The following is a 21,275-nucleotide window of genomic DNA, read 5'->3' as shown; positions in this document are numbered from 1 at the left end:
GGGGGGGTCAGGGAAAGCACCCCGCCGGATGTTCTTCGGGCGTGGGGGGAGTTGCCTGAGCCTGGGCAAAGGGATGCCAGCGTATAGCGTGACATCATAATATCCCAGTGACATCACAGTTATGCATCACTTTGTTAGATGACATCATAGTACCCCCCCCGTACAGTGACACTCGCTAGACAGCCCCCCTGCCCCATTGAGGCAATACTGCCCCCTGCAGGCAAGAGACCCGCAGCACCGGGGCCCCATCTCACCCCAGCAGGCGCACAAGGAGACTCCCCTCCTCCCGAAACCCCATTTCCCCCTCCCCCCTCGACTGGGCCAAGCCCCCCTGTACCCCTTGTGGCTAGGGAGGGAGGAGGGTGAACACAGCTGATGGACTCCAGCCAGAGTCATTTCCATCAGCAAGCCAGGGTCAGGACACAGGCCAGTGCTCCGCCAAGAGCAACCCCTCATGGGCGTTATCAAAAGCGGTCGCCTCTCCCCCAAGGCTTGCATGCCAGAGCGCGGCGATGGTCCACGGCCGCTACTCGTAGTCGCTCGTGATAGGTGGTCTCTCACGCAGGCTTTACTATAGATCTAATTCTAGAGGCCAGTAGGCCCTTAGGAATTTACTCCTTAAACTCTGGCTCTGGCCCAACTTCAGTCTTTCCCTTAGCTCTGGCAGATGGATCCTAGCACTATCCACCCCACAAAACTCACCCATTACATCTCCCAGTCTAAGTGAGCTTTAACAATCACAGTGCCTGTACATTACTCCCTGCCAGGCAAGGGGTGGTAGGTGAACTGTTCGGAATAGCCATTACCCCTGCATCTTAATCACACTAGGACCCTATGCAACCTGTTAATTGAAATCATTTATGCCTTATTTTAAGCAAGTATTTAATTCGCCCCAAATCCTTTCCCTGTGTAAACAGATAAACATTTCACCGTGCAGGAGGTTGAGCAATAAATGGAGTGCATCTCGAACAACAAATCTATTCCAGGGAGCTGCATGGAGGATTATAATGGAGACGTTACTGCCATCATGTGGTTAATTTTAAAACCTTCCCCACTTTTGTTCAGGATAGGTTCTCCCCTTTGCCCCTAGCCCAGTTCCTCAGTAGAAAGCATAACTGATAACAGCGCCACTTCTATCCAAATGCAGCACGTGCTCGCTAGCCAGGCTCCTTACAGATGTAGGCCTAGCTCACTTTGGAAGTGGCGGCTAAGCTTCATGCAGACGCAAGCCTTAGACAAGCCTGTCAGAGCAGCGAGTAGGCAGAGTTTTCACAACTGCATAGTACTGATTATTGAAAAACAGGGTAGAAAAATAGCTGCTCTTACACAGGGCCCAAATCCAACCAGGTCTTTGTCTAAAAAAAAAACAAAAATTAAAAAAAATTAAAAGAACCTTCCAACCCACTCTCCCTGCCACACACTCCCACCTCCCCATGGCTCATGCTGGGAGAATAGAATTCGTTAATTTCCCCACACATGACTTGGCTCAGCTACCTTACAGATCCCTGCACTTGAGGAAGCTGTGATCTTTCCTGGGGCCAGAAGAAGGTTAACCCCTCGTCTCTGCCCTGTCCATACATCCCAACAGACTCCTTAAATAGTAGGTCTGTCCACACACACAAGCAGCTGCTGTAGATATATATCATGTGAGCACAAGAACCAAATTCCATTTTCACCCTCTCCATTCTATCACTTCTCTGCTCTGCCTCTCAGCTACAGTTACTTTTGTACAGGTCAGTGGGTCAGGAGGCTTCATCATTCACTATACATATAATAATCAAACTATACATGTAAAATGATGGGGTCTAAACTAGCTGTTACCACTCAAGAGGAGTCCTTGTGGATAGTTCTCTGAAAACAACTGCTCAGTGCGCAGCAGCAGTCAAAAAAGCAAACAGAATGTTGGGAATCATGAAGAAAGGGATAGATAAGACAGAAAATATCATATCGCTTCTATATAAATCCATGGTACGCCCACATCCGGAATACTGCACGCAGATGTGGTTGCCCCATCTCAAAAAAGATATATTGGACTTGAAAAAGGTTCAGAAAAGGGAAACAAAAATGATTAGGGGTATGGAACAGCTTCCATATGAGGAGAGATTAATAAGACTGGGACTTTTCATCTTGGAAAAAAGAGACGGCTAAGGGGGGATATGATAGAGGTCTATAAAATCATGACTGGTGTGGAGAAAGTAAATAAAGTGTTATTTATTCCTCCTCAAAACAAGAACTAGGGGCCACCAAATGAAAGTAATAGGCAGCGGGTTTAAAACAAACAAAAGGAAGTATTTTTTCACACAACACACAGTCAACCCATGGAACTCATTGCCAGAGGATGTTCTGAAGGCCAAGACTATAACACGGTTAAAAAAAGAACTAGATAAGTTCATGGAGGGTAGGTCCATCAATGGCTATTAGCTAGGATGGGCAGGGATGGTGTTCCAAGCTTCTGTTTGCCAGAAGCTGGGAATGGGCTACAGGGGATGGATCGCTTGATGATTCCCTGTTCTGTTCATTCCCTCTGGGGCACCTGGCATTGGCCACTGTCGGAAGACAAGATATTGGGCTAGATGGACCTTTGGTCTGACCCAGTATGGCCGCTCTTATGTCTGAAAAGCACTGGTAAGTGCTCTATAAATGCTAAGTACCAGGACTTACAGGTATCAGTGATGCTAAAGGGGAGTGAGTAGGTGACAGAAGCAACAACAGGAACGTACAGGGCAGGAGGCAGTGCTGGGGATGACCCTACTCCAGGTACCCAACATCCTTGGATCCTGGACGATGTGGGCATTCAGCATTAAGAGCACGGTCACAGTTGCATCTTCTCTCAATTCCTCTGCAGTTCTGCTCCATGCACTAGTCATCACCTCTGAAGAGATGCCTGAGTAATGTCCTCCATGCAGCCTGGCTCTTTAGCTCACCTCTGTTGGTGGGGAGAGGGTTACCTTTCCACTACGTGTTACTCCCTACTGCGCTACACTGCTGATTTGTCCCCAGTGCCGCTCCCACGCAGACTCCTCTGCAGCCAGAGCATGGCTAGATCACGAAGCCGTCATGAGGGTGACCCTGGGTGATCAATTCTCCCCTTACCCGAGAAGGGGGGCTGGCTCGGCCGGACTAGCAGCACGTGGTACTTCATGCTGCACTGGTCTCTCAGGCCGAGCTGTTATCGCCACAATATGGACAGGCCAGAGCGCGAGAGGGAAGGATCCTGGGACTCCTGCATGGGAGACAGATACCAACAAGCTGCCAGGACGGCGCACGTACTCCTGAGTCCTATCACGCAGAAAGGCCCTGCACGCACAGACTCCCCCCCATTGGCCAACTGACTGCCCAGTAACATGGGAGCGTGAGAAGGATGCCCCCACCTCTCGCTTTACCGATCAGGATGCAAAACTCAGTGGGTATTTATTTTTGTTAAGTGTCTAAGAATCCATCAGCCTCCATAAGCACCTCTCTCCATCAGACCATATAAACACATTACATACAAATACACTGGTGCATTTACAAATTGACCAGGTGCTAGTAGTGGTCCACTAAGCAGTCAGAGGAGTTCGTTCACGTTTGACAATGCCGGGGATTTCTCACTGCTGTGCAGAGACTCCAGCACTGGAATCCTAGCCGACGCACGGGGGCTGAACAGAACGGGAGTTTGGATGGACATCCCCTTAGGAGGAAGGGAGACTTCCGGTTGCACACAGGTCAGCCCCGTAGTTCCGTTAAGGTCTGCGGGAGAGCGGCCCGGTGGTCAAGGCTCCTTGTTACCCACCGTTGAGACCCGGATACCAAGAGCAGCCTTGGAGCTGCCTGCAGTCACAGGAGGATGAAGGTGGTGGGAGTGAGTCAGCGAGCAGCGCAGCGGGAGCGCCTCCTAGCATCTGCAGCAGCACGCTGCAAGCTAGGAAGTAGCAAGATTTCAGAACCAGCCTGCTAAAGACAAACATACCCGGGGGAGATGCTGGGCAAGAGAGTGAGAGTGTGTGTGTAAACAGACACCAGAGGCCTTCTGGGGCTCACCCAGCTTCCTTGAGGACCTGCCTCAATGGAGGAATGGGCATCCTAAGCATGCCCACCACGAGGGGTTAATAGGGAGAGCGTGCACCCCAGTGTTCAGATGTCTATGCAGGCTTGATCCACAGTTGCTTGGCTTCTACGTCACAGCTCCACAGGAACAGAAGCAGAGCAACACTTGCCCCTCGCCGCCCTCCTTTTTCCACAGAAGAGCCAGAAATCCCATCAACCTCATCGAAGCGGGCGAGACTGGGAAATCCAAACCAGCGTCGAGGGGGCAGGGGGATGAAGGGGACCCTTCATGGAGAGTGTATACTGCTCCCCCGTTCACGGCAGGGAAGCCTCAGCAGCTTTAAATCATTCCTGTCTCCAAGAGGCTCCCGCGGCCTCGGGGCACTCAGCGCACAGAGAGGGTTTTCGAGCGGTGTTTCTTCACCCCCAGGGCTGGCAGGAAGCTCCTCCTGGGGTGGGAGCCGTGTTTCTCCAGTGAAGCTTCCAGACTGCCAGGGAAGAGCAGGGGGTGGAATACATCAGGCTGGGGACACCATACGCCCGTGCCAGGGCACGTGCTCCCCGTCAAATCCCACGTCAGTCAGCAAATTACACCCACGGCCCTGTGGATCCCAGCCCATCCATTGCCACCCAGTCACAAGCAGGAAGAGGCACGAGGCAGGGAGAAACAGCTATCCCCTTCTGTTCTCCCTCAGCCCCCATTGCAGAGAGACAGCTGCATTGCCCTTCCCAAGGCAGATGGTTTGGGAGGCACTGCACCACTAGGGGGCAGTGATTTCACTTCCTTTTCCCCCTGGACTCGGCTCACACCCAGTTACCCCAGACCACGAACGCCCCATGCATTGCTCCTTCTGCCAGGCAGCTGCTGCTGCTCCTGGGGTCCCAGTTGCTGGCACCTGCCCAGTACAGGGTTTCTGGAGGAGGAGGCAGCATATATAGGCCTCTCAGGAGGGGGCGCTCCTGGGGGGGAAAGGCACATGGGGCCTCCCATCCCTAGGTCCCGAGGTGCTGGTGCCCAAGGAGGGATCTCTCACCTGCTGATGGCTTGGTGGCCTGGGTGAAACAAGTTCTAGGGGCCACCCGCCCACAAGAAGGATGTAGGTAAATTGGAGAGGGTACGGAGAAGAGCCGAGAACAACTAAAGGATGAGAAAGCCTGCCTTCTAGCCTCGGACTCAGGGAGCTCCATGTATTTCGCTTAAAGAGCATGTGAAAGGGTGACGTGATCACAGTCTAAGTACCAACATGGGGAACAAATATTTAATACTGGGCTCTTGACATCCAGCAGAGGAAGTTGGAACTAGACAAATTCCGACCGAAAATCAGGGGTACATTTTTAACCTTGCGGGTAATTAACCGTTGGAACAACTAACCAAGGGCCGTGGTGGATTCTCCAGCACTGACACTTCTCCAATCAAGATGGGATTTTTTTTTAAAGAGATTTTCTCTAGGGATTATTCTGGTCTGAGCTAGGCCGGCGGTCAGACTGGTATCAGACTGGGCCCTTCTGGCCTTAGAATCTGTAAATTCTGATCACAGACGGGACAACCTGGGACCCTTGTTGGGATCCTCAGCAGAGAGGCCAAGGATCAAGTGGGCCATGGAGACTGCCCCCCACCTTGGGCTCCCTCCAGGATGGCTGAGCGGCACCAGGGGGAGCCTGCCCAGACTGTACCCATGCTGGGGTGAAGGCCTGCAGGGCTTTCCCAGCAGTCTGTTCACAAGGAGCAGCCTTCTCTTCCCCACTCAGTCTCTAGGCTGGGGCAGCCTTACCGACAGTGTCTGCTGTCGACGGCCAACTCCCCAAACGGGGAGGGCTCGCTGGCCCGGATGGATTTCCTGGTGATCCTGTTGATCAGCACTTTGACTTTCCCCCAGTGCGAGCGGTCGTTCTGAGAGGGAGAGAGACGGCAGCGGTGAGGGAAGGCAGGAGCGAGGGCAGTAGCTTCTCCTGCCATGTAGGGGCGAGCCAGAGTCCTGGCACCCAAACACCCAGTCCTTGTTCTCAGGGATAACTCTCCCTCGGGAGACGTGGACAGGGCAGAAAGAAGGGCTTTCCCTCTGGCAGGGGCAGAGGAACCCCAAACTCCTCTCCAGGGTAGAGCGGTGGGGATGGGGAACCAAGTGTCTCAGCTGCTGGCTGTCAGGAAGCACTTCCAAAAAGCCACTTCCCCTGCAGCTGCTGGAAGCAGGGGCGGGGCTGGGGGGTGTCTCAGGCTGGGCGGGCATTGCACTGCGCTACTCTCACCTGGGGAACAACTTAGCAGGCAGCACCCAGAGAGACAGAACATAAGGACGGCCATGCTGGGTCAGACCAAAGGTCCATCTAGCCCAGTGTCGTCTTCCGACAGTGGCCAGTGCGAGGTGCCCCAGAGGGAAGGAACAGAACAGGGAATCATCAAGTGATCCATCCCCTGTAGCCCATTCCCAGCCTCTGGCAAACAGAGTTAGACACACTGGGTAAGTGCTGGCCCAGCACAGGCAAAGAAGGGCACCAGAAGTAGATGCACGTACAGGGTCTTCTCAGCATCAGGAGGATTCACATGGAGTTCGTAGGGGATCCTTCTTTTCTCCCTCCTCTCCCCCTGGTCCCTGCTCTACAGGGCATTAAACCTACCCTGGGTCTCATGTTTGGCGGTAGGGTATGGGCTCCCGAGTCCGGCTGATCCAGCAGGGTGGGTGAGCTGACGCAGTGCATTGCCGTCTTCCTGGAGCAGACCGGCTTGTTCTCTGCAGAGAAGAGACAGCATCGGCATTCATTATCCGCTGAGTTAAAGCAACCAGCCCAGATGCGACCCCACGGAGAGAACTCAGGCCATCTAGCACCAGGGCCAGTCCTGGGGTCATTACTCCCTGCTTGAATGGTCTCAGAGTTGCACACCCACCTGGGAAAAGCCTCAGTCATCATTCCTCAAGCTTAATTTCAGAGCCCAGGCCTTTTTAATGCCAGACACCCTGTGCTTGGCATTTGCCTGGGGGGATGGGAGACAGACAGACTTCCTGGTCAGGGATCTCGCTCTCCCCAGGCTAGTGGGGACAGCACACCCAGCCCCAAGGGGGCACGGGGCATGCTCTACAGGGAGAAAACTGGCTAGTGGGGAATCCGAGGGAGCTGCTGCCAGATCGGAAAGTTTGGGTGCGTGGGGGCATATTCACGGGAGGGAGGAGAAATTCTTAGCAGCAGCCTTTTCCCCTTCCCTAAGGAATGAGCCACCCCAGCGAGGACATTCGATTTGCACAGCATGGGTCTCATTAATTTTGGGGGTGCAGGGATAGGCAGGGTTCTTCCGCCCCACCCTCCTACTCTGGCACAAGTCAGGAGCTTCTAGCCGCCAGGACACGCAGGAGAAGGGATTGGGCCTTGGGGCTGCTATTCGAGCTGGGCTCACTCACCTGAGCTCCTGGTCAGGTCCTGGAGCACCCCGGTGTCTGAGACCGAGCGCGCCCTGAAGTGGTGGGGCCTCCAAGAGTCCAGAGGCAAATCCTCTTCCTGCATTTCCACCTCCGCCCTGCTCTCAGGTGCTGGGTCTGGCTCGGACAGTCCCCGCTCTTCTGGGGCTCTGCATGGCTTCTCCTCGGGGGGCACCGCCTGCTAGGGAGAGAGGATGCATGGAGTGAAACAAGCTACTGTGGGGACTGGGGTGGGGAGACCCCTAGTCATTCCCACCCTCATGGCGAGAGGAATCCCAGAGCCCAGGGAAGACCCACCTTCCCCTTCCACCTCCCCCAGCTCCTCAAGAGTATCTAAGGAAGCCCCACCATGGCTGGAGATCTAAGAGGACAGAGGACCCCCCCACACACACACCCCACCTTCCTCCAAGGGGATCACACTGCAAGGTGTATCCCCCAGAAAGGGGTGCTGCACCACTGGACAAGCAGCTGCATCCTCCCTTCCTCCTTCCTTAAGGAATGGAAAGACCTGGCCATTGCACTCCCACCCTGGTTCCTAGCCACACTCACCCCCTGTGCCCCCCGCACAGCCAGCCTTACGTTCTCAGCCTGCTGGCCCCACAGCTGGCTCTCCATCGCCTTCTGCTGCTGCTGGAGCTGCAGGTTGGCCTGCTGCAGTTGGGCAATCTTCTCCAGCATCAGGCAGACGTGCTCCAGGTAGCGCAGGCCCTGGCCCGGCAGGGTTAAAGAGGGGTCTCTCCGCACCTGGGGGATCACACAGCACAGAGCATCAGGCACGGACACGGAGCAGCGTGGGGGACAGGGCACGCCCTGCAGCTCTCAGTTACTCCAGCCAGGGCAGCACTTGTTGCTCCTCCCAAGTTTGTCAACGTCTTGCAAGGGGTCAAGGTGTCCAAAAACAAATGCAGTATCCTCGGGAGAGGTCCATGGAGGGGCTATTCCCTACAGGGGGACCCATCCCAGGGGGAGCTCACTGGAAACACACAGCTGGGGACGATCTCCATGGTGGGACCCGGACGGGACAGATCAGATCCTTCCCAACAGGGGCTGTGTTCAGACTGCAATTACCCCCTGCATCAGTTCCTGGCTCCCAGATCCCACACTGGCCTCCCCAGGAACCGCACCAATGCGAATTACTTATGCAGCCACCTCCAGCCTCTCCCACCGTGTTAGCGTCAAGGTCTGTGCTGTGAACACGCCACGCCACACCCTTGAGGAGTGGGCCGAGGCAGAGTGAAGCTCCTAGCTAGAGAGGAGGCAGATTTCCTCCTCCCCCACATCCATCCTCTGTAGCCCCCCCGACTGCTGGCACTTCCCCAGCCCCACACGCTCTGGAGAGGAAGCTAGAGAGATAGCAGCAGCTTAAGGGGGTTAAACCAGATTATGAAACTAGGGCATCTCCAATTATGCCTGATGCAGGCTGGCTCCATCCCGCTGCTCACACAGGCAGAGTGAGTTGTTTGTTGGGTTTTTTTGTTTTGTTTTTTGGGGTGGTGGGGAATCAGATCTATGCCAAGGACAATCCAAGAGGAGGTGGGGCTCAGGGCTTATTCAGTTCTAAGAGCAAAAGCAAGGCGCCAAGCTGCAGGGGCTGGACTCTGCCAGCTCCATCGCTCCGGGACCTACAGGGACACCCAAGCCTTACACCTCCTCCCCGTTCCCAGCAGGGAGGCATGGAGCAGCAGACAGATGCACTGCACTGGGGAGGGACAGAGCCGTGGACAGACACATCGCAGCAGAGGACAGGTTGCGTTCAGAGGGTGGTTAAACACGTCACTGTGTAATTGGGGTTGGGGCCTTATGAAGGTTACATTCCCTCAGGTCACTGCCCTCCTTTGCTGGCTGGGGAGGTTGTGAACTTCCCTCACAGCAGTGCCCTGCCTGCTGCCACACCAGCTGGGAGTACAAGCCCCCTGTTATGCCGATGGGAAGCAGCAGCCCTTTCCCCACCCAACAGCCCTTCTCAGCCAGGCAATCCCATCTCAGGTCACTGGGTCCAGCACCTATCTGTCCGCATGGCACCTGTACCCTGCCATTGGCCTCTGGCCCTTGGACCAACCCCTGGAATCGATCCTGCAGCCCTGAGCTTTGGGGTCGCCAGGTGACAGGCCAGAGCTCCGGCCAGTGACCAACCCAGACAGGGAAGCCCAGACGACCCCCACAGATCCTATGCTTCGAGTCCAAAGGGTTGCGGGGAGACAATGGGCCTCTCCGTATCTACCCAGCCTCCTTGTGTCCCAACCCCCATGCCGGTCGCCCAGTCCCTGGAAGGCAACCACTGGTCCCAGACACTGGATAGTCTCAGCTGCTGGAAGTGGGGGGTCTCAGGCTGGGCAGGCATTGAATGGAGCCACTCCTGCATGGGGAACTACTTAGCAGGGGGCTGGAGAGCTGCCCCACAGAGCAAAGGGGAGAAGAGAATGGAGGAGTTCCGGCAGGAGGGCTGCTCCATCTGGCAATGCCGGATCTCGTCCGCTCGGCCTAGTGGTCTCCCGGCCCCTCGAAGCCCAAGGGTGGGTGGGTCTCATTGAGTGGCAGCTCTACACGGCTAAGGCTCCTGGCTCAGGAGAGGAAGGCCCTCGCCCACAGCATTCCTGCCCCTCTCCAGCTGCGATGGGCTGCCTGCCAAGCCGCTCTTCACATCACAACGCCCTACCTTGCCTGCTCACAGCAGAGGGAACTCCTTTCTGTGCACCCACAGAAATATTTTCCTCCCGTCCTCTCCTAAGCTCTTTGCTGATGGGCGATTCACTCTCCCCCACCACCTAGGGGACAGAGCCAGGGACTGGGAGTCCTAAGTTCCATTCCTCTTCTACAGACCTTGGGCATGTTGCTTTGGCTCTCTGGGCCTCAGTTTCCTCATCCATAGCAGAGTTACGGGATCTCCCAGGAGAGTTACGGGTTATCAAAAGCTATAAAGAGCTTCAGGCCAAGCATCGAAACTTCCTCTCTAGTGCTGCCGCAAGCTCCTGGCCCCACAGCCACCCCGACCTAGCCTGTAGGAGCTGCCCCTCACCCTGGCAGTCAGTGCAGGGGATGACCCCAACGTGCCACTGTCTATTAGCACATGCCGGGCGAGGGACTACAGCATCCACAGAGGGCTCTGTCCAGTGGGCAGGCCCCACAGACAACCTGGGACCTCTAAGGGGCAAAGGAGGATCCAACCCACCTGGAGGGAGTGAGAGGAGATGGGACCAGCCAGCCTCGTCCCACACCGCCACTAACCCAGCAGAGCCAGGCACAGATGTAAGGCCTAAGAGCTCTATCCCTCAGCTCACTAGCAATAGCCCTAACGAGCCATTGCAAGCATGCACCAAGCAAGTCACGCTGCATGGACCAGCACATGGCATCGGAATGAGTGCTCTGGAGAGGGACAGGTGCATCAGCAAAGCAGCTGGGGGGACAACAGGAGCAGACAGGATCCCAGCAAATTCCCTTTCAGTGACCCACAGGCTAGCGCTGCAGGGCCCTGCCATCCTGGGGGAGCTGGTACTGCCCCTATGCCAAAGAGAACCGAGGTCACGTGACCAGAGGGTACTGCATCTCAGGTCAGGAATCACCAGGACACTCTTACATCAGAGCCGGGTGAAACCTCATGACTACAGCTGGCCAAAACTTGATTTCTGGTGGAGCATGCAGGTTCAGCAACTCCGAGACAGCTCCCTGAATTGGGGTGTGTGGGGGCGGGGGTGGTGGTGATTTTTTGTGGGGTGGGAGAGGGGGCCGCAGGGAACACAACGGATGGGGAGACGGACCACAAAATTCCAAACCAACAAGTCAAAATGATTCAAATGAAAATTGTTTTGCTGTGTTGCTGAAGCCACGTGGGTCCCAGGACAGGGGAGACACCGGCAGGCAAGGTGGGGGAGCTAATATTTTTTATTGGACCAATTTCCGTTGGGGCAAGAGAGGAGCTTTCAAGCTTGAAGACGAGCTCTACAGAGGTCAGAACTTGTCTCTCTCACCAACAGAAGTTGGCCCAATAAAAGATGTTAACTCCCCCTCCTTGTCTCTTGATTCAAACCGACTTTTTTTCCCTGAAATTTCCTTCCATTTAGTTTCAAAAATAAAAAACCTTGACATCAAAACCAAACCTCCCTTTGACCCTATGTTTTTTCCAACTCTTCGAACTGCCAGCAAACTGGAAAGTCAGTTATTGGCTCAGTTCTACTGACAACCAGCCCAGCTTCTGCCCACGCCACTTGGAGCATCCCGGCTTAGTCATCACAGGAGCGGTGACGACACCGCAATCTAATCAGAGGCACTTACACGCGCTTGTGTCATGGGATGGAAATGTGGAGCGTTTCCCTATCTGAAACCGCCCCGCCCTCCCTGCGGCAAGATGGGCGAGGGAGGGGGGGTGACGGCCATCCCGTCTTCCCTGCCCCCAGTGCAGGGGAGAGAGCACGCGGGCTTCCTCGCAGCAGTGCCTGTGCCCAGACCATGTCGCCCAGGGCCCCAAGGAGCTGTTTTTCAGCTGCTGCTACCTTTACGCTAGGGCATCGGCATGAGGACGCCGCTCCATGCTGAGCCACGGCGTCTCTTAACCCTTCGGCCCCAGAGAGGAGGCCACACCTGCTGGAAGTCAGTCCAGTTGCAACAGATCTTGGGAAGGAGGGGGAAAGCTGTCCCTCTTCTCCACCCTGGCTAGCCCCTGTTGAACCACAAGGAAGCCCATTCCTGGCACTCACCTCCACTTCCTCCCCACAGGACTCAGTGCTCTGTTCCTCTAGGCTCCGGCGGCCGGAGAGGGCTTGGCTGTGCCCCTCTGCAGCCCCACCTTGACCGCTCAGCTCCTGCAAGCCGTAGGAAGCCAACAGCTCCAAGTCCACCAGGTTCAGGCTCTTCCGGCCGAGTGGCTTGGGAGAGCGGCTGGGCGCATGGAGCTTCCCGGAGCGCTGCATCACCTGGGCCAGCTTCTTGCTGACCGACAGGTTCCGGAGGTAGGCCCGCTCCCGGAGAGGCTCTGGCTCCTCTGGCCCCTCTGCTTCGGGGCAGCCCTCCTCTGGGTCGCTGGCAGCAGAGTCTGCGGTGGAGGGCTGGAAGCCATCAAGACAGTCCAGGGAGAAGCTGCTCTCTGAGCCCAGTGGGGTGGAGGGCGAGTTCTCGTTGCCGGCCATCTCCACCCCAGAGTCCTCAGACTCCGACTTGAGGAGCCGCCCGCTCTTCGGGAAGAGGCCCAGCTGCTGGGGGAGGTCAGGCTCCGTCGGTGACCCGGCCTGGTCCCATAAACCCAGCTCACCGCTCATTCTGCTGCCCCGCTGTGGCTCGGGAGCAGGATCCGTGCTCTTTCCAGAGGCTTCCTGCAGCTTGCGGTAGATGCTGGCCGAGGTTAGCACCACGCAGCTCTCCCAGGGCTTCTGTGCGCCATCTGCGAGGCAAGAGAGATGCATTGTCAGAGAGGCTGTCTCTCTCCCTCCTCCAGAGAACCGCAGCCCTGTCCTCTCCTTACCTGTGGCCATTTGAATATGGTACCTGCCCAGCCGGCAAGCCCTCCCCAACTCCAGCCTTCTTCCCTGCCCCATGCCTATCCCTTATTGCTCCATGTGCATACCAAGGAGAACAACCCAGCTCCTGGTGATTCAGGGGGGCGGGGCATTTCAGGGAGAAATGCTGCAGAGAGCATGGGGGGAAGGGGACGGGAGAGTTCACCATGGAAGTTTGTGCAAAGGGTAAAGACAAGCACGTGCATCTGTGTAGTCCTTAGGACATCAGGGGCCAGCCACTGCAGTCCTCCTCCCCTCCCCTCCTTTTACGAGGTATATGTCAATCTAGCGCTCACTGAAAGCATCATTCTACCCAGAACCAGTCGGTCAGCCATGTGCAAGTCCCCCCCACCCCACGCTGCGAATCCTGACCCACAGCTTTGCCAGCGCCTCAGTCCTGGCCCACGGCTCCCCAGCTATTCCAGCCCGGTGCGCTCCCACGACTCTGCCGACGGACTCCAGCTCTGCCCTGCTCTTCCCACCTGGCTTTACTGAGACACCTCATCTTCCAGCTCTGGGCTCCCCGTTCCAGCTCTGCTGATGCACCCCAGGTACCGCCCCCCCACACTGTTAGTCCATTTCTGGGCCTCCCGCCCAGCTCCGCCAATGCACTTCCAGTCCCAGCCCTCTGCTGAATAATTTGGGACTGCTGGATATAGAGAAACACACCACTGTGAAGACACAAGGCTCCCCCTCCTCCATCCCCCACCCATCCCCCGGGTTTCCAGCCTCCCAGGGAAACCCGGGCGTAGGGACTGAATGCGCCACTCGGCCAAGCTGCCCTGCGTCACGCTCCTTTCCCCTGGCCTGGGAGCTCCAAGCTAGAGCACAACCCTCCATGAAGCTCTGGGAGGCGTGTGCATTAGGGGTAGAGGACACAGTAACTGTCTACAAATACCTGGGGGAGGTGACCGAGAGGCACAAGCGTTATCAGGAAACGCGGACCCTCTCCAAGAGGGATGGGAGCTGCTGGTGTTTGGGGCATTTGTGACTGGAGTGGACAGCAGGGACGGATCCTGCCCTGCCCCTGGCCGCAGAACACAGAGGTCTGATCTAGTTTCTGCAAGGGCAGCTCAGAGAGGGTCACTCGCCATCTCCCTGGAAGCTGAATCCATCTCTCTACACGGTGACCCCAGCCCTCCCCTGGCGGCTGGGTTAGGAACTGGGATCCTTTGACCTCAAGTTCTTACACCCCACGGGTGGATTCAATCTGCATTTTGCAGCCCATTGCCAAGCCTGCATCTGACAGCCCAGCGCATCCCAAGTCTCCCTGGAAACATCCCCTGGGGCCCGACCCAGATCCCAGGTCCTTTGTGCAACGCATTGCTGAGGTGCTTTGTAAACAGCTCCTTCCTGGCGCCAGGCCCAAACCGCATTCCTCGGCCCTGAGCGAGCCAGGGCTCCGCTGAAACCACCACTCTCACCCCGTCACTCCATGAGCGGGTAAAGTGTGTCCCAGCCCGGGCAAGGGAGCTGGCACGAGGGCACAGGTAGTGCTTTCAGTTGGGCACCAGAGCCCTGCTGCGTGGAGGGGTAACCTCCCAGCTCCACGCAGGTCTCCCTGCCCCACTCCTCACGCTCTCGGCAGGCACCAGGGTTTAAGAGCCCTGTTTCTATACTTCCCTCATCGCCAGCACACACACGTCACCCTCCCCACAGCTATTAGGGGCACCGACTAGGGACAACATACCCCAGCCTGAGCAGGGAAGCCAGAGGGAACAGACCCGCCAGCAACACAGAGCCCAGCACCATCCTGTGGAGGCCAGGAGGAAAGAACATAGGAACGGCCACACTGGGTCAGACCAAAGGTCCATCAAGCCAAGTATCCTCCTGTCCTCCGACAGTGGCCAATGGCAGGTGCCTCAAAGCGAACGAACAGACAGGTTATCATCAAGTGATCCACGCCCTGTCACCCAATCCCAGCTTCTGGCAAACAGAGGCTAGGGACACCATCCCTGCCCATCCTGGCTAATAGATTCATGGAGGATTGCTTCATCAATGGCTATCTAGCTCCCTTTTGAACCGTGTAATAGTATTGGCTTTCACAACACCCTCTGGCAAGGAGTTCCAGAGGTTGACAGTGTGCTGCGTGAAAAAAAATACTTTCTTGTGTTTGTTTTAAACCTGCTACCTATTAATTTCATTTGGTGTCCCCTTGTTCTTGTATTTATGAGAAGGAGTAAATAACATGTCCTTATTTACTTCCTCTACACCACTCATGATTTTATAGGCCTCGATCATATCCCCCCTTAGTCACCTCTTTTCCAAGCTAAAAACTCCCAGTCTTATTAATCTCTCCTCACACGGAAGCTGTTCCATACCCCTAATCATTTTGGTTGCCCTTTTCTGAACATTTTCCAATTCCAATATATCTTTTTTGAGATGGGGCGACCACATCTGCACGCAGTATTCAAGGTGTGGGTGTACCATGGATTTATATAGAGGCAATGATATTTTCTGTCTTAGCACGATTCACAGCAGCGTTAACAGGTTCCACAAGGAGGCAAATCCCGTCATCCCTGCCTGCGAGGGTAAGTCAGCCCGAAGCAGGGCTCTCAGGAAGGGAGGGATGCCCTCCCATAAGACCAACCCTGCCAGCCACTAAGGTCCCCGAATCTGGCCTCTGACTCATTCTCTCTCCAGCAAGGATGGAAAAGGGCCTTCCATTGGCTGACACAGCCCATGCCCCACACTGGGTTCAGCACAGCGCCATGCCTGACCCTTACCACGGCATGCGCGAATGTTTCTAGAAACCAACACCATCCCTCTCCACCTCTCTGGCATCCTGGGAACATTAGAGGCCAAAGACAGCTTACACTTATCTATGCAGCAGGGCTGGGCTCAGTTCCCCAATCTATGGATGCTGCATAGCCTGGGGAGGGCCCAGCAGTGAGATAGCTGGGTCAACTGCTTATCTATGTGAGACACAGGCAGGAATGCATCTGCCATCACCTTGCAATACCGGACATAATTGCACCCAGTGTAACCAGCAAGACTCACTCGGAGATTGCAGTCCCACATCTCCTCCCATCGCAGGTGCCCAAAACCCCCAGTGTGAAAGTGTCAGGAAGTAGGGGGAGGGGCCCAGAAAGCAGATCCTCCAAGACAAGACAGACAAGCTTTCATTCCCACGCTGCCAGACAGGTGGATCTAGGCTTTGAGTCACAAGTGATAGCAGTTGCACATGCCCCCAGGTGCCACAAGGGAGGAAGCCCTCCAGATGGACTACGATCTAGCTATCCGTTAAGAAACCTTTCCACTGACCCCAAGCATGGGCCAATATGGTGGTTTAGGGCTCAAGAGTGGCTTTGGGGCAACCAACCAGCCACATGGATTTCAGATTTAAAAGTTTTATTAAAGCCAGTGTTAAAAAATGATACAGTACACAGGTTAAGTAAAGAGTGTCTGTACATCTGGGTGTAGTGCTTAGATTATCCACAAATACAACGTTTGTTTTTAAAGTCATAAGATACATACAGTGCATAATCAGCAATGACCAAATGTAGGTGAATAAATTTAAGAATACAGTTTAGATATTAGCAGCCAAGCATTCGGGTACATCACTCATGAAAAGTAAAACAGAGAGTTGGTTGTGGAAAGCAAATATAGCAATGAGTGAAGATTGTCCCTCAGCCATTGAGAATTGAAGGTAGGTTGTCCATTTAGAAAAAACAATCCACGAGGAAAGTATTTCAGTTACTTTCCCGACCGCGCTTCTACTAGGACACCAGTTTATTTCACGCACCTCTCCTTAACCACACACAACAGCCAGAGATGTTTTAACAAGCAAAGCTCCCCCAATTCCCTTATTTCAGCTCCTTCCTTAAGCAAAAGATTACTCTTACGATTCCTATGAACTAAGAACAAATCTTAAATCTGGACCGAGGAAGTGGAAAGACACAACCACACAGACACCAACATTTCAAACTTGAGCATCCACAAAGCTACAAAGTTAGATCAACAGTTCGGACCCTGAGTAAGTGACTGGATCTTCCAGAACTGGCAAGCTCCCTGCTTCCACTGCAGGTGCTCAGAACGTCTGAAAAATGGGTTAGATCACTCAGGGTTTGTCTACACATGAAAGCTAAACTGGACGAAGGAAGGGTATGAATTTAAATCTGATTAACTATTCTGGATTAGCTTCATGTATGGACAGATTTATGCCAAATTAACTCAATTCCGGATATATTGGAAATGGACAACACCCCATGTGGACAAGCCCTAAACATTGATTTAGATACCTAGCTTTATTGACACCTAAGTGTGAAACGTAGGAGCTAGCTGTGGTCAAGCGCATGTCATGGTATGGGTCGGGCATGGGCTGTGTCAGCCAACGGAAGGCCCTTTTCCATCCCTGCTGGAGAAAGAATGAGTCAGAGCCCAGATTCGGGGACCTCAGTGGCTGGCAGGGTTGGTCTTATGGGAGGGCATCTCTCCCTTCCGGAGAGCCCTGCGTTGGGCTGATTTATCCTCCCAGGCAGGGAAGACGGGATTTGTGTCTGGAGACCAAGATGTAGGGCCACGCCTGGACACACAGACTATCCAACACAACCACATCATCTATTGTTTGCCCCCCATTATGAGACAGCATCTCAGCTAGTGCTTTATGCATTTAATCATACAGCAACAATCCTACTGCAATAGTTTGCTTTGAAGATGCATCTGGCTGTGCCAGAGCTATGTATGAACCGTCACCAATAATTGACTCACAAGGTGGTGTGAGTCAGCTCAGCTAAGCGCATACCCATGTAAAAAAAGAGAGATACTAGAAAGGTTAAGTAACTTGCCCAAGGTCACGCACCAACTCATGAATTCCTGGACTCTGGCTTCATACTCGGTCCACTAGACCACATTTGCCTCACACTCCAGGAAGTATCCTGACCAAAACAGAAGTGGCACAAGACCAAGATTTCATTCATACCATACATTGCAGAGTATCAATAGCCTATTGGTTTTAAGCAAGACAAGACAGATACCTAAACAGCACATGCTACCAAAAGGCAGATGCATGTAGGACTGGAAGGCAGATTAATGCCCAATCAGATAGGCAGCAGTTAAATCTGCAGCATTCCCCATTTCCTTTAAACAACAACTTTGCAATTAATGGCCAAAACACACCTTGCAGGGACGTTTTTATACCAATTCCAGTAATTCCCAAATATTTCCATCAGCCCGCAGGGACTGTTAACTCCACCTCCAGTTTCAAGGTGGGGTGGAATGTACACACACAAGGTAGTTTTACAAGGAAAGACCAGAGGGAACAGATTATAACAGATACATGGGGCCTCTTACCACCCTCCCAGTCTCGTGCGCACGTGTATTTAATGCTCATATTTAATGTTCATGCTAGTGCAGCCCTGCCAACTTCCTTATTCCCAGGACAGGCACAGCACCAGTAACCGGTGTGTAAGCCCTCTCCACATGTCCACGCTGCCAACATACCTCAGTGCTGACCAAGAGGAACCCCCTTCCAAGGGAGTTCAGCCTGCATGGACGGCCTGCTCAGTTCTTCGCCTTAGTCTGCGGCTGTGGCTACTGGTAGCTGAACTGGGGCTTTCGGTTACTATTGATCTGAGCTGGATTTGATCCCAGAAACCAGAGCTGAAAGTCTCCTTGTTCCATCACCAATCCCAAACCAGCTAGCCTCTTCCAACATGTAGCTGAGCCAGCTGTCCATGGCACACCTCCACTTGGACATAGGTGTGGCATGTACACAGCCCCCACTCACTGCTGGCTTCTCGCTGTGAATGGTTTTTGGTTCCCTCTCTCCTGCATCCTAACCCCATTCCCTGCACGGCTGTGTCTTTCCCACCCCTCTGAGGAGTCCCCTTCTCCAGTCTGGAAGAGGAAATGGGGTTCAAAATAATACAGGGGAAACAGGGCAGGGCTGAACTCAGAGCTAGGCTCAGAGGGGAGACTGACCGACACCCCCACCCCCTCATGTCAAACAGCAAGTCACTGGAAGAACCAGGAACACAACCCAAGAATCCTGGCTCCAAGACCCCTGCTGGAAACCCCACACCCAAAGACTGAGCCCCACTGGAATTGTTCTGGGACTCAATCACAGAGCAGAACAAGTGTTATTGCTCCTCATGGGACTCTGCTGTGATCTCCACTGGAGGGCAGCAGTCCTGGTGGGACAGACAAAGCCACAGACAGGGGCTGGTTTGAGTCTCCACTGCTCAGCCAGGTCCACACCAGCACACAGCCAAACTGGTTCAGAAAACCGGTTTCACCAGCAGGTTGGATAGTGGCTGCACTACAGACATGGCCATGTTTGACATCAGGTATCAAGAACAGCAGCCCAGTCAGTGCAAAGTGCAGGTACCCTCTCTGCTCCAGAGGTCCCCAGCTACGCTCCTTGTCCGTATGGCTGGCTGGCGGGGTCCCCAACATGCTTCTGTGTAACAGGGGATTCTGGTGTGGAAAAGGGAAGCATGAGAGTTGTGCACTCGCCCAATGGAGCCACACCTGCTGTGGGCTAAACCGCTGACCGGAGCCATGGTCAGGGCTGACCCTGGAGACCTGCAGCCCAGGAGGGAGTGAACCGCAGAAGGAAGCACGGTCTGTGTGCTGTAGCTACATCCATCCCCCCTCCAAGGGAGCTCCTGCAGAAAGGGCTGGCACCTACTGGCGTTCCGGAAGCCCCTTCCAGAAGGGCACGAGCCCAGGAGTCCCCTGTGCTGGGGAGGTCAGAAGTGAGGGAGCCCATCCCGGTGCAAGTTCGCTTCGCCCCTTCCCTCAAAGGGCGGGAGCTGCAGTGCGGAGCATTGGGCCTTGGGGCAGTTTGTTTGCCTGGGCTGGATCGCATAGAGCCCAAATGGCAAACAAATCCAAAGCCTACTAACACCTATTAGGGAGCAGGGAGCGCCCTAGGGTGCGTGTAGGCCCCACACAGAGCAGCGAGCTCCCCAGAAATGGGACACCCATCAAGGCACCCAGAGCAGGAACCTTCCCTAAGGCGCCCAGAAACAAGGGCCTGTCCTAGGGGCGACTTGGGCCAAGGGAAAGTCTGGGAAACAGGAACCGCAGCAGGGCGCAGGGAGCCCCCCACCCCACGGACCCAGGAGCAGACTCACTCCCTACCACCAGGGCGCATTTGGGCGTAGACACAAGGGGACACAGAGACCCCCTGCGAGGCGCGGGGAAGAAGAGAGCGCCCGGTGGAGAGGGGGAGGTCTGGGGGAGAACCGGGGCCGTTCTCGGCTGCAGGCAGGGGAAGCTCAGCGCCTGTCCGCGGCGCAGGAACGCCTAGGCCAGCTGCGCGCACGGACGGGAGAGCCCAACCAGCCCCAGCCCCGGAGCGCAAAGGGAGCGGAGAGCCCAGGGCGTCCCCAGCCCTTCCGCGGCTACCACCCACAGCCACCCCTCCGGGGGCTCACCTCGGCTCCAGAGCGGCTCCACGGCGAAGACCCGCCGCCTCCTCAGCATCTCCCCGCAGCTCTGAGCGGACACCGGCTCCGGCGCGTCCCCTCGCGGGGCTTGTGCGCTTGGCACCGGCCAGGCACCAACCCTGCCCCGGGTGCGTGCCGCAGGCTCCGGGCGCTCGCTCTGCCTGATCCAGCCCGGCCCCCCTCGGTGGGCTCCTGGCCGCGGTCTGCGGGGAGGGGTCTGCCAGGGCTGGGTCACTCCCAGAGGACGGCTCCCCCCGCCGGAGGGGCGGAGAGAAAGGGGTGTGAAGGGGGGGGGGCGTGTTGATGAGCAGCGGGGGGGTTGGAAGGGGAGTGCGGAGAAAATCTCTAGCTCACGCCCTAAGCAAAGGCTCAAAAAAGAAGAGTCCTGCCCAGCCAGCCCTCGGTGTGCTTTGCTGCAACTCTTCCTTTGGTTTGTGAACGGGGAAATAAATCACTCGTCATAAAGCTGTCGAAACCTCTGGTGTCCCATCCCCTCTCCAGGAGAGGCAGAGGGAGCTAATCCCCCACGGGCACGGAGAGGGGGTGGTTTGTATAAAGCCCAGCTTAGGAGGGAGGGTACTACAGCCATCTGGGCCCGGATCCTCAAAGGCACCTAACTCACTGGCTCGGAGCTGCTGCCTTCCCCCAAAGCATGAAGCCCAACACCTAACCTGATGGGGCAACAGTCTGATCTAAAGGCCCACTCCTCCTGAGATGATGCCCTTTGCACCGATTTATGAGACGGGAAAACTGAGGCACAGAATGGGGAAGCAACTTGCCAAAGTGCAATTCAGTGGCAGAGTTAGGGAGAGAAGAACCCAGCTCACACTAACCCCTAGTCTACACTCCCAACAGAGGGCAGGGGCTGGAGTAACAGGGATAAGGAATGGAAAAACAAATTATTACACCTGTAAAAGGAAGAAAATCCCTTTCAGGGCTCAGGGCACCTGCTATTATTG

The 21,275-nt window shown here is 55.2% G+C and overlaps 1 protein-coding gene across 4 annotated transcripts; it reads right to left on the bottom strand.

Moving 5' to 3' along the window:
- Positions 1-486: 486 nt before the first annotated feature.
- C26H8orf58 (chromosome 26 C8orf58 homolog) lies at positions 487-20,576 on the bottom strand. Of its 4 annotated transcripts, XM_073324787.1 has the most exons (8): positions 20,305-20,370; positions 17,724-17,799; positions 12,128-12,807; positions 8,016-8,180; positions 7,419-7,617; positions 6,643-6,755; positions 5,799-5,917; positions 3,395-4,514 (listed from the first exon to the last, which is right to left on the bottom strand). In XM_073324787.1, exons 3-8 carry the CDS (start codon positions 12,683-12,685, stop codon positions 4,412-4,414), a joined length of 1,257 nt encoding a protein of 418 aa, XP_073180888.1. In that variant the 5' UTR covers positions 12,686-12,807; positions 17,724-17,799; positions 20,305-20,370; the 3' UTR covers positions 3,395-4,411. The 4 variants fall into 4 exon arrangements, with proteins under 4 accessions (XP_073180887.1, XP_073180888.1, XP_073180884.1 ...); XM_073324786.1 differs by lacking the exons at positions 3,395-4,514; positions 17,724-17,799 and adding an exon at positions 487-3,223 and having other exon boundaries at positions 20,305-20,576; XM_073324783.1 differs by lacking the exon at positions 17,724-17,799 and having other exon boundaries at positions 20,305-20,575.
- Positions 20,577-21,275: the final 699 nt, after the last annotated feature.

This window comes from Lepidochelys kempii, chromosome 26 (assembly GCF_965140265.1).
Source record: "Lepidochelys kempii isolate rLepKem1 chromosome 26, rLepKem1.hap2, whole genome shotgun sequence".
Taxonomy (NCBI): domain Eukaryota; kingdom Metazoa; phylum Chordata; order Testudines; family Cheloniidae; genus Lepidochelys; species Lepidochelys kempii.
Note: the sequence above shows the minus strand (reverse complement) of the source record. Positions and strands in the feature narration are given on the sequence as shown.